This window comes from Opisthorchis viverrini (genome assembly GCF_000715545.1).
Source record: "Opisthorchis viverrini unplaced genomic scaffold opera_v5_20, whole genome shotgun sequence".
NCBI classification, from domain to species: domain Eukaryota; kingdom Metazoa; phylum Platyhelminthes; class Trematoda; order Opisthorchiida; family Opisthorchiidae; genus Opisthorchis; species Opisthorchis viverrini.
The window spans coordinates 2015643-2029256 of record NW_008751676.1 but is presented as its reverse complement, the minus strand read 5'-3'; the positions used below and the strand labels follow the sequence as shown (position 1 = coordinate 2029256).

At 44.2% G+C, this 13614-nt stretch overlaps 2 protein-coding genes across 2 annotated transcripts; one reads left to right on the top strand and one right to left on the bottom strand.

Annotated features, from left to right (window-relative positions):
- Positions 1 to 2338: 2338 nt before the first annotated feature.
- Positions 2339 to 8579, bottom strand: T265_12877 (hypothetical protein; the record flags this gene model as incomplete). The annotated part of the gene is made up of 4 exons (XM_009165979.1): positions 2339 to 3374; positions 4512 to 4926; positions 7946 to 8227; positions 8405 to 8579. The coding sequence occupies 4 exons, from the start codon at positions 8568 to 8570 to the stop codon at positions 2660 to 2662; spliced, it is 1578 nt and encodes a 525-aa protein (XP_009164243.1).
- On the top strand, positions 6942 to 10413 carry T265_01835 (hypothetical protein; the record flags this gene model as incomplete). Its single annotated transcript, XM_009165945.1, has 2 exons — positions 6942 to 7164; positions 10313 to 10413. 2 exons carry the CDS (start codon positions 6942 to 6944, stop codon positions 10411 to 10413), a joined length of 324 nt encoding a protein of 107 aa, XP_009164209.1.
- Positions 10414 to 13614: the final 3201 nt, after the last annotated feature.

Genomic DNA, 13614 nt, shown 5'->3' with positions numbered 1-13614 from the left:
TCTTGTGTACTCGAGAAATACACTCATTTGCAAATCAATTTGGTTTTCACGTGAGACTCAACTGAATCTCTCGTTTATGATAATATACAACTGAATGTGCTGCACACAGGCCGCCTCATGATTCAGCTGGCACGATATTAGAGATATCGCAGTGTATTTTCATAATGGAAACTACTCACAAGGTTGCTGAAAACTCTTCGACAGCCCACGATCGGTTTCGCCCTTCTTGGGGCTCATCAGGTAGACGCAGTCCCCGAGTTTCCGTCAGTTTTCAGCAAACTTGTGAGTAGTTTTCTTTATGAAAACCAAGCAGTAAAGTCAATTTCTCCGCAGAGGTTGATACTCCGCTTCGATCAGTTTCGCAAACTTAAGTTCTGTTGTCGGAAACCTCGCTCGTCGGAATCACGCCCTCTGGTGTCGCCTTCTCGGAAGCCGTGGCATCGAGACTGTAAAACCCAACAATTATGGATTTCTCAATCTATGAGTTATTCACTCGCACGTCACCACTGATAAACGGCAACACTGCTACGATAACGTTATCATTCGCTGACCGGTATGTGTGGCACGTGCAATGCGAGCAGCCAATTGTTCAACGAATCAGCTGTTTGCCTAACGGACCCAACCAGTGGTCCAACCAACAGCGCACTGAAGATGTCTCCTCGAATGGTGACGAAACGTTTGCAAATCAATTGCCAAGCTCGGCGAACGGATCAACAGCCACTTGATCAATTACCGATGCTCACAGTCTCCACTGTTATCAAACCTTTCTGTTGATAAGATAATGAAACAGACGCTAGAGGGTCTTCAAACTCCCGGGGCTAAACTCAATGTCGGTAAGCAACACTGATCTCATCACCGAAAAGGAAAGTAGGTATTTTTATAACAACTGGCCGGGTTCATCCCATTCTTCTGAATGTGATTTGCCAATGCGGTGTGAAGTACAACTCCAGGAAAACACCCCGATTCTGTCACTTACAATTCAGGGGGGACCGATGGAGCGCGTCTGCTAGTACGCGTTACTCACGGCGTCGGTAAGATGTGCCGTTGGGTCCAAAGGGTCACTTGCATCACATTATGGCGCAGGACGCCTTCCAGTATGATTTCGAGATATCGCCAGCTACCCGTGGATCTAAGACATTCTCAGGTCCCTGGGCATTAATGTCATCCATGTCATCTGGCATCGCCAGCGAATTTGCAGGGATGTGATTATCAAACTACTGTGTAATGACATGACATGTACATCATCTATGGGGTGCAGAAAGCGCTACAAAGTGAAGTAACCTAGCCATGTGTTAGGCACAGCATGTTATCGCTTACCGTTTCTGTTTTACATGCCAAATGTGGAATGCTAAGAGCCCGAAGAAGAGGAAATAAGTTTAAGTAAGCAGAGGTCTAGAGGCTGCAGGTGGGACTCTTCTCCAGAATGAGGCCCGCTTGATTTTTCTTGTGCCTGGTCAGAGACGCTACGAGGTATGGCGGTGAAATGAGGTTAATTAAGTTCATATTAGTTTCTCTTCAGATCACCTAATTGAGTGCTGTGGGTTCCTCGATTCCTTATGCTACATTGGTGAGTCTTCTTCTATGACGCTTCTTATCTTCTTCAAACATCAGGGCTTCCCTAAGTCAATGGTCGCGCCACAGTGAATCATAGGACTTGCTTCCAACGACGATGATGGACTTGTTATTTCCATATTAATACGATAGAGTTTAGGTTTCCATGTTCTGTTTTAGGAACGGGAGAGTTGAGCAGCTGGACCTCGCTCGTCGCGAAAATGAATTACTTGAATGGCACTTAGTATAACAGTAAATGATCCGGAGACCAGTAAGTGAGACATTATTGTACTTTGTAGGCGAACACCTCAGTATATGATTATCCAAATATCTTCGTGTTTTTATCAGGATAGTAAGTAGGTTCTCATATGCCGTAATTTCAGATGGTCGCTTGAGTCAATGTCATTAGCCGCTTACTCAATAGTGACCAGCAATATGACCGATGAGATAGCCGAGTGGTCCGATAAAATCGAAATGAGTGCGCACTGCTTGCGAAATAGTCCAGCTCTCATAGATAGTAACGAATTGTGAGTGAGGCAGAGCCGGTGTCCTAGAAAAACCTGAAGTCTACGCATATACAGATTTCACAAAGTTAACTACCAATCATATTTAGGCACGCTTTCTGACTGACTGACTGACTGTAACCGATGGGGAAAACCAACACTTTTGTGGTCAACGCTTATTCATCTTCAGAATCGCTCCTTTTTATCACCATTAAAATCCGCACTTATGTTCACACCATACAACCGGTTGTTTTCAGTCAAATTTAGGATCTCCCTGAGTGATGAAAATGGAAAAGGAAGATTTGATGTAAATGTCAGTGTAATTCAAGCTCTCTGCACTGAACCAGTCTCGTGGTGGGGTCTTCATTCACCAGAGTTACTAAACCCACATAGATGACTAGAGGTCACGATGGGACTTAGGTACATGGAATTGAAAGCGGCTTGGTGCAGCTGCCAACGGATAGCTCAAAGTTGTTAACACAAGGAACGTAGGCACTGAATGATTGGGACAGGATGCATGCCAAAGGTAATGCTGTGAAACGAACCTTAAAGTTTCTATATCTTCTTAGTGATGTCATGGAAAAAAGTTTGAAACCTCTTTGCTTCTAATATTCCTCACCCAGCTCTTCTCCTTCGGCCTCCACACTGTCAGCACCAACTTCTTCGTAATCTTTCTCAAGAGCGGCCAGATCTTCTCGCGCCTCTGAGAATTCGCCTTCTTCCATACCCTCACCAACATACCAATGGACGAATGCACGTTTAGAATACATCAAGTCAAACTTGTGGTCTAATCTAGCCCATGCTTCAGCAATCGCAGTAGTATTACTCAACATGCACACAGCGCGTTGTACTTTGGCTAGGTCCCCACCAGGTACAACTGTTGGTGGCTGGTAGTTGATACCAACTTTAAACCCGGTTGGACACCAGTCTACGAACTGAATTGTACGCTTGGTCTTGATAGTTGCTATTGCAGCATTAACGTCTTTGGGCACAACATCACCACGGTATAGCATGCAACACGCCATGTACTTTCCATGACGCGGATCACACTTGACCATCTGATTAGCTGGTTCAAAGCAAGCGTTGGTAATCTCGCCGACACTAAGTTGCTCGTGGTAGGCCTTCTCCGCAGAAATGGTAGGTGAGAAGGTTGCCAACGGGAAGTGGATCCTGGGATAGGGCACCAGGTTGGTTTGAAATTCCGTTAAATCGACGTTGAGGGCACCGTCAAAGCGTAAGGAGGCGGTGATAGAGCTGACAATCTGACCGACGAGTCGATTGAGGTTTGTGTATGTTGGCCGCTCGATATCCAGGTTTCGTCTAGAATAAGGGCGAAAAATCATCATCATCATCATCATCATCATTGTCAGCTGTAAGAACCGCGTACTCGTCGTACACTGGTTGTAGCTGCCACAGTTTGGTTCACCGATGATTGGGGTGGTAGGGGTAGGTAGCTGCGCATTGCACGCGCGAGCTGGTAAGTTGGTGCATAAATCCAGCACTGTCAGTGGGCTGTCAAGCGGGGGGGGGTTGGAAAAGGAGCTACGCATTGAAGGCAATAGCTTTGATGCATGAGCGCCACTGAGGGTGCGACTGGGCCATGTCTGATAATGTCTCTAATCAAAACCGAACTCATGAATCTTATTCGCTTATACTCTCTATTTAACATTTCATCTGAATCACATATTTATTCGCTTAGCCGACACGGAAACTAATCTTATACTGTATGTTGTATGTATGTATGTATGTATGTATGTATGTATGTATGTATGTATGTATGTATGTATGTATGTATGTATGTATGTATGTATGTATGTATGTATGTATGTATGTATGTATGTATGTATGTATGTATGTATGTATGTATGTATGTATGTATGTATGTATGTATGTATGTATGTATGTATGTATGTATGTATGTATGTATGTATGTATGTATGTATGTATGTATGTATGTATGTATGTATGTATGTATGTATGTATGTATGTATGTATGTATGTATGTATGTATGTATGTATGTATGTATGTATGTATGTATGTATGTATGTATGTATGTATGTATGTATGTATGTATGTATGTATGTATGTATGTATGTATGTATGTATGTATGTATGTATGTATGTATGTATTATGTATTGTATGTATGTATGTATGTATGTATGTATGTATGTATGTATGTATGTATGTATGTATGTATGTATGTATGTATGTATGTATTATGTATGTATGTATGTATGTATGTATGTGTTGGGCCAGACTGGGCGAACAAAGCATATGGCCTTACTGGATGTTCGACAGTTTAATTTCGTGGCTGCATGAAAAGCTGATAACCTCCAGAAAGGAAGGGAGAGGATCAGTAGAGCCTGCTATGAAAAAACTATAAATCTCCTTATGTTTTCCTCTCTACCTGAAGCTGAGTGAAGCTGAAGCGAAGTGCCAATCAACTCTCACTTACCGACAAATATCATAAATGGCCTCGTTGTCAACCATGAATGCACAGTCCGAATGCTCCAAAGTGGTATGCGTCGTTAGAATGGAATTGTATGGCTCCACGACTGCGGTAGAAATCTGTGGAGCTGGGTAAACAGAGAACTCCAGTTTCGATTTCTTCCCGTAGTCAACGCTAAGTCGCTCCATGAGTAGTGAGGTGAAACCAGATCCAGTACCGCCACCAAAGGAATGGAAAATCAGAAACCCTTGGAGACCAGTGCACTGATCTGCCAATTTCCTCACCCGATCCAATACTAGGTCAACGATTTCTTTACCAATTGTGTAATGACCCCGTGCATAGTTGTTCGCCGCGTCCTCTTTACCCGTTATAAGTTGTTCCGGATGGAATAGTTGTCGGTAGGTTCCTGTTCGCACCTCATCTGCAGGTGAATAACAGGCAAATGAAGTCAGGCAAGTCATGTAAATTGCCGAAAAATGACTGATAAATGGCAATAACGGCTTCTCTTTAAAAAATGATAATATTCTCAACGGTATGTATGGATAATATTTCCGCAGTGTTAAACAATGAACCCGAAATGGGCTTGCTTAAGCAAGAGTTGCGTAAGGCCCCGGGAGGAATCTGATGGGTGTTTCACTGACAGAATCGGCGTGCCGAAAGCTTACGTGGCCGCAGCTCACCTGCATTATCCCACTAAAACGAAAACCCAACCTGATCCACATACGTGCTGACAGAGCAAGGAAAATGTGCACTGAAGATGCAGTAATACAGGAACACTTAAATCTCACCGAGTTTTACGACATTTTTTTAGAAAACGTGAACAGAGAAGAATCCAGGGTAGGAAACCCGTGTACACTTGTCTTTTGTTTAAGAACCTCGGACTAGTTCCCAGGTAGATACCTGTTTTCCTCCACTTTCTAAGGTAGAGAATCTGTCCATGTCTAAAATATGTTACCACAATTAATTTCTTTTTCTTCTGTGTAGCGGAATACACTGGATGCACGACGAGTCAACTCGGTTAAAGAATGAGAGGACGGAGTGCAACTTGATTGGGTTTCAGAGCTAGCTCAATTGTGCAGCACTTAGCATACACGATACACGGCGCGATGATCACTCACAGTGGCTTATACTAGTACCATTCGACACCACGACCGATTCCGGGTCATCAAAGCGCTTTGATCGTGTGTGGGACTCGCCATGGCCTACATGATCTCTCGCCACACCTACGGTGATGGAATGCCACAGCACAGCCTGCAGTACCAAATTTAGGTCATCTTACTGGTGACCTGGAGCAGATAACCAGTGTCACTTCTTACTCATCATTCTGTTTGCTGTTCATGGTGCTCACTAAATTGGTCTTTGGAATTGTACGAATTAAGACCTTGCGGAAATCATGTTCATCATTTCATTTTTGTTCTTGTTCTAAACGGGGATTTTCGGAATCATCATCGTCACTGATAGCAACGCGCCAGCAATGAATACTGATGCCTGATTGTTATTCACTCATGAGGGAAAGGAATCCTCAGAGAAAGAGTGAAAAGTAAAAGGAAAGGTACGGTGCCATCAATGAGACCAACTCTGCTTTCTTAACAAACATCACCTGACCTAACCAGTGTTTAATCACTAATGTGAAACATTTCTTTGGAAAAAACGAAAGGTTGAAAATGCTGACTGGTCTCAAGCGTGGCTGACCAGATACAAATAATCAGCTTCGGTAAATCACCAAAAATTCATGTTCTCATATCTATGGTTTTGGAACCTGTAATTAGGTGTGATTTGAGGGCTCTTAGGTGTTTGAGCTCTATCTCTCTCCCCAGCAACGTGGAAATCAAAACAGAGCGTAATCTCGTTCTGAAACTGCACATTCACTACAACGGACTTCATAGGTTGGGCATGACGCAGATCGACATCTCTTGCTTCCATACACAAGACGGTGAGAGAAGAATCTCAACGAATCGTTAAATCCCTCCTGAAACTGAACAGCTGAACAAGTGTGTATGTTTCGTAGTTTGAATTTTATCTATCGGTTTTATTCATCAATCAGACTTCTAGCTTGACGACATTTCAGATGACACAACCGCATAAATCACCCTTTGTATGAGACAATTGGGCTGCAGTGATATCCAGCATTGCTGCCGCCCATGACCGACAATCCACCTCACGGAAAACCTCTGGCAAAGTGCCCCTATGCGCATAAGAAGATGTCAACGATTGATCAGCAGCAATGGTCAGGTATGTTGGGAACATCGGATTAGTAATGCTGAGGTACGCCAGATGGTGTTAGGAGGAAAAAATGTCCAGCGATAGATGAATTACTCATTTTCATAGGTTGCGCTAGTTGGGACATGTACTCGCATGCCGGCAGGCCGTCTGCCTCACAGAGCTCTTTTCGCCAAGCCCCATACTGAGTGAAAGTGGCGGAGAGGTGGACAGTGTATGACCTGGCAACAAAGTACGAAAACACTAACCAGTAAACTTATTCGGGTGGGCAACTGCCACCTCCCTGGATGGGTACCCCGGGGACTCAAATTACTAGTGGTTAAAAAAATTGGTGCAATCAATGACGCTCGTGCATCAAAGCTATCGCCTTCAATGCGTAATAAACTAAACATGCCTTCGCCTCCAAGGCTTTATTGCGTGTTCGCTTTCCCATTATCCGGTGATTAAAACTGTAGTAGCTGGGACCAATTTGCCTGTGGCACACGGTTTATAGCTGATAAATTGATCGCTTGACTGACTGCTAATTACACTGTGATCAGCTCATTTCAAATGTCCAGATTTCCTTACATAAGAAAATTCATTTCGGATGTTTTCGAGATTCGCACGCGTCCATTTCCTCACCCCATCCAACGAACAACGAACAACTATTGTTTTATTATTATTATTAAAAGGTCGTTGATTGGCGGTTACGGCGATCGAACAGTGATCATACCCACAAGCAGCTGGCTTCTTCCCCTGGAAATCCCATACTTTTAAAGATTCCAGTCGTCTACCACACTAGTTGAAAAAGGTCCTGTGTTCTGGTATGTTTTGGACACATATCGCGCCTGTGTTGATCAGCTATGTTGCTTTGTTGGAAAACAGTTGGTCTAGACCCATGGAATATATCTCATTTTTTCCGAAGGATAAGACAGTGTCCTACCGTTCTCATAGGGCGAACAACTGATAGCAGTGTGACCAGGATATAGGTGCAAACGCTGTCCCTATACTATCATGTTTATTGGTATTGGTATGGTCATCATAATAGTGAAAACAGATTATCGTTGTTGTTGAGGCTACTCTACCGCCAAACATGCCCTATCCGAAAAATCTCAATACTTTTCAGAATTCGTGAGATGAAAACTGCCGATAAACACGACAACAATGAATGATGAATCCATCTGGCATCGCCAGTATTTTGGAGACACATTAACTAAGCAGTGATTTAAATCTTAACTCACCCACGACAGTTGGCTCTAAATCAAGAAAAACGGCCCGAGGAACGTGTTTCCCAGCCCCTGTCTCGCTGAAGAATGTATTAAACGAATCGTCACCACCGCCGACGGTTTGATCAGTAGGCATCTGACCATCTGGTTGGATTCCATGTTCAAGGCAATAAAGTTCCCAGCATGCATTGCCAATCTGTACACCAGCCTGACCGACATGGATACTGATGCATTCACGCTGTAGAGTGGAATAAAGTCGATAATTAAAATATGATGGGATACTATAGAGTAAGTCACCTGTTCAAAATCTATGAAGTGAAGTGGGTCACATTTGAAACGTTATCGTGTCTTTTTGCAAGACCACTGAGCCCATCCTCAGATCCCACAAGAGAAAAAAGTACTGTATTCAGTTGACAAATGACACCGAGAAATACTATTGAGTCACAAAAGTTTTAGTCAGAGATAGCTACTCACCATTTTCGTATTGTCGCTTTAGAACTAGACTTCCGCAGTCTGGAGGAGCGAGAAATGGACTACTGGTTGTAACACGGAAACCCAAGAGGAAATCGTTAGAGACGAGCATTTGAATCCACAATAAATCGATACGTTGTCCGGAGAAGTGGGTCAAAGTCTTAGTCATTTGGAGCGGCTGGCTCTTTGAATGGGAAAATAACAACAATATTGCGCTGTCTCGTCTTGTTTTTTCATCATTTTTGACCCATCTACTTAGTGCTCTTGAATGTCATTATGTGTTCTGTCAGCCTTTCGGTTGAGTCAGTGGGTATAGGCAGCAGATAACAGCGGTCCTGTCGAACTCTTAGTTAACTTCAGCAGCCAGTCATTTGCTTCTTTACCCATTCCACCTAACTATCAAGGGCGACGAGAAGACCTTCGTTACAGTGACTATGATAGAGTTCCCGGTAGGTCGCTCACGAGTCCTGACGAGGTCGCATCTAATTTATCATTCGAATACGTCACTCCGACCTAGTTTCAAGAGTTGGAAGCCAACCAAGACATAACACTCCGTAAAATGGTTTTACCAAAACGTCCCATTTTCAACGGTGCCAGGACTATTTCGCACACAACGATGTTCCATTTACGGTGTGACTAAAGACAGTTTAGAAGAAAGAAATCTAGTGGTGTAAGTAGTCGCACAGGCAGACAGGGCTGTAAGAGCCAAGTGGTCAGGCTAAGCATTCATCCAGATGCATGAGAGGAAAAAATTTAAGCCAGCAGACATGTAGGCAGGCAAGTAGACAGACTGTCGGCCACCCAGTCGCTTAACCATTCAGTAGCGTGTTCGTGTCTTTACCCACTAATATACTCATGGCGGGGATGACAGTTCATACATTTTTGTCTAACATCCCGTTGTTTACCGTGCTTAACCTCTCTATTAAATGTCTGACGCCCGATAACATGTACTCCTTACTGATACTGACAGGGACAGTGAACCTGGTTTAGCTAGCAAACGACAGTCGATCAATCCAGTCTTGTTTTTTTATTCGGGTCACCCAACTGCACCTTGAGGTTAAGGTTATTTCAGGACATCACTGTATCGCGCGCTGTCGGTTGTTGTCAAACTCTCAGAAAAACTGTTCAACACAAACAATTTTCATTCCCTTCCCTATTAGGTAAGTTACTAATCATCACAAACGTAGACTGGTCATTCGTGTGATTTGTTGAAGTGTCAGCCTTGGTGACTTTTGTTTTTGTTAGACTCCTTTTAGGCTCTTTTGAGACTCCTTTTGGTCAGTATTGATTCGGCGTATATTATTCGGTAGTGACCGAAGTGTGTGTGTTGGTGTGTGTGTGTGTGTTGGTGTGTGTGTTGGTGTGTGTGTGTCGGTGTGTGTGTGTGTGTGTGTGTGTGTGTGGAACACTAACCACTAACTGACGTTCGGATGCTTTCCCTATTTTCCGTAGCAACGTTATTAACCGACGCAGTGAAGATTTCACCCTTGAGTTGCGTAGAATTCTCTGGCCCCAGATTATCTGGGACACGCACCACTCATTAGCAGCTCGGTCGACAAAGTGACAACGGAGAATGCTGTGTCCAACAAGACGTAGCTATCTAAAACATAGATCGATCTCGGTCGTGCGGAAACCCTCTGTAGATCCGGTGTTGGGCTAAGCATCTAATATCTCTAATATCTCTAATATGTCCACCCTAAGATTTTAGATCCCAGATCCTAAAAATGAGGCTCTGCTTAATTCTACTTTCAAACAGACTCCGATATATCCTGCCAGCAAACAACGACACATAAGGATGAGAACTAGAGATTGGCTTAATAAAGAGGTTCGATAGAGGGGCTATACAGACAAAATTCGATCTCTTGTGTGTGGTCTGTCTACGCCGTTTTTCCTTTCATTGTAAATAACCAGTCTGCGAAGATAAGGCCGAGTGTATCAATGAGAATTTGCCAATCGACCTTGTGGAGACCAAAAGCTTCATTGCCGGCATATCACCGGATTACATTGGATGAAACGTGATACTACAAAGTAAGTCCAACTGGTCGGGACTGACATTAGAAGCCACAGCAACTCAACACACTTCGCACCCATCACTTTTTCAATACGTAGTGTGTGGTTGTCGCTCTTATCCTAAATGCAAAGAAATATCGCGCGCCACCCGAAAACATATAACGATGAAAAGTATATAATTGCAGGATTAACACAACCCAGATTCACATCAGTCTGTCTTGAACAGCCCTCCTGTTGTTCTGGCGAAAAGGGGAATCATTGGACTCCGGTTTCGCTCCTTTTGCCACAACCGAACAGTTTACCACCAACTAAGATTCCAGAGGTGCTGTTCGAACTGCTTGCAGAAATCCAAGCCTACATTTTGTGCTCATCCAACCGGAGAATCCTTTCTCTTTGGTGTGGAAACAGGGAACCACCAAGGGGAAATGTACGTCTGGAAACAAATGAGATCTAACTACCTACCGATTAGCAACCCTATTTCCAGTGACATCCAAAATCATGGCGACTATAATGACTAGAGAGATATAATATATCGAAAATGTGTCTAACTCCGGAAAAAAACACGGCTTGCCAAACAAATTTCATGCACGTCATATCTGATGATAGACAAGGGATGATTTGGACACATGGTGGATGCTAATACCGAGACCTCTCAAAATCTTGCGACAATATAGTTAAGCGCATTCACATGCAGAACTTCAAGTGTATAGCACACGGTGATTGGTGGTAGTATGGGGCAAACCCTTCCTCCGTAAACGGATTTAAAAGATAAAGGTTCGCTGAACTCTGTCAAGATTCATTCGAGTGGAATGTGGTGTACCAGGATGCATGGCCTCGACTAGTTCTGGTCTTCCTTAATGACCTGATTTCCGCGCTCTTATCAGAATCCCTAGTGTTTGAAAATGTCACGAAAATTCAAGGGTTGGTTACGTCTCTAGAGGAAAATCGTGCCCTCCAAACATCTTGTGATGGTGCGTGCAACCGATCACTGAGAAGTGACAAGGCATTATTGCCAGTATGTAACCCAGGCGCACCTTATCAGGAAGGTAAGATTCTTGAAAATAACTACTAAATGCCCAAAATTTACTGAGCCTCTTAACTCCACTAGATGCTGACCAGAAAGACAATGCCCCCTCATTGTGCAGCGAGTCACAGCTTTGTACCGAAGCCAGACAGCATGAGTCAGCGTTGGGTCAAGGTCAAACAACGTCCCCTCAATATGCAGCGCGTCACAGCCTTGTATCAAAGCCAGACAGCACGAGACAGAGTAGGACCAAGACACTGTTCCTTTAATAAAATAGCTTAGGGGCGCGCAGTATTTTCGCACTCACGCTTGCACTCGCTTGTGAGCAATAAAGCTGTTTTGTTCCTTATCGGCGAGTCTTTTTCCGGCTCTGAGCACTGGAGCGGGAACAGCAATCAGATGTAACAAGTTAGTGACTTAGTCGGACATAACACACCTTCTGACAATTAGATTCCATGTGCTTCCAAAGAACACCACACCAGCGCTTTTTAACAGAGACGCTAAGCTGATCGACCCAGTTCGTCTTCCACTATGAGGAACCACCATCTGTTCTTTACTGTTCGATGAGTTGGTGGATTTTACCCAGCAATCGTCCCTCAGCTTCGCCCTTGCAGTGAATATATCCTACAAAATTGGCAATCTTAGTTTAGATTGACCGACCACGAAGAGGTGTAACCAAGCTAGTCAAGGTTTTTGGGTGTCTAGTCTACGTGACGAGAGCAAAAACACTTGTTTCGTTCTCTGTATGGTCTCAAAGACTCCGGTGTAACGGTGATTAAGCAAAACCAATATGATCGCGGCATTCTAGAGCTTCCATACAACAATCCTTCCTGGTGTGATTGCTTGAAGCCAGCCAAACGGTTCGGCGCAGTAGTTTACTGAAGGGATTTCCTCTCCTTACGGATGTGTCGAACTTCCATTTCCCCTTTCATGTTTTTATTTCCAGCGATCACCATTTTTGAGAAGATACTTTATCCTAGTGCAAACACTTACGTCACTGTATAGTCTGACGCCATGGTAAAATCAGAAGTCGAGTACAGTGGTGCAGCCGAATTTTTCATCTGCCATTGGTGTGTTTTTATGACAATTCGTGGAAAAATATGTACTCATGCTTTTGAATCCAGCAACTGAGTACTGGTATCTAACATACGAGGAGCGGTAGAACCTTCTATCCGCATTGTGCGAAGGTTTATCTGTGTGCATGTGGAAGATGCCCTTAGGGTGTGTGCATATGCTGCAGGGCGTACAGTCTTTGGGCATGCGTCTAGGAATTCATGGAGTGACACTAGAGGTTGTGGAGTGCGTAACGTATCACAGAAGTTGCAATTGCTCTGATTGTAGTGTGACAAACGAAGTCAACGCACGGATAAAAAGGGAGAGAATCGCGTATGCCATGTGAAAAAGCTGAGTTCGTCCTTAGAGTTTTGAGATGCTCAACCACGCTTGGGTCTTGTACGCATGTTTTGGAGCACAAGGTTTCAGCGAGCATTCTGTGTTTGCCATTTTGACACAGAGTGTAGACGTTCAAGGCTCCTAGATAGAACGGACCTCGCGGATTTGGAAAAGCGCCGTTTTGTCTAGGGAGCTGGGTGCATAAAGCCCATCGGTCGGACAACTGACAGTCAAGCGACTCAGAAACGTTTGCTCGTATGGTGGGAAGGGGCTGGGGATGGATTTCGGTGGACATAGAACTGTGCTGGCAAATGATACTTCCCAGTTGCCCAGGCCGAACAAGAGGTTTTGTTTGAGGTACCCCACCTTGAGCCTTTGACCCACAAGGCAGTGGGAGGATGTTGCGTTTTTTTTCGGGGATCCTACCCCTAGCCTCTGCACGACCCAGCTCGGAACTGACGACTTAATAGTCTGACCTAATCGGCTCCAGGAGGTTGACCTTTCCCGAAAGCGCAGGGAGTGGGGCATTAATCTCTCACTCCTGATGCGGCTGGGCACAGCAGACACCTTTTAGGCAGCACCATACTCTTTGACTTCAAAGCGTTTCGACCCTGTTGAATAATGCGCCGGCGGTCACAGTCAACCGTTGGGTGATCGGAATGTGCGAATTTTAGGGTTGACCTTTGCTAACCAGTTCTTTTTCGCGAAAAGACGGCATCGCTGATTCCGTAAACATGGAATGCTAGCCGTTTGGGGGGGGGGGGGAAAACCCTTACTACTTTCACAC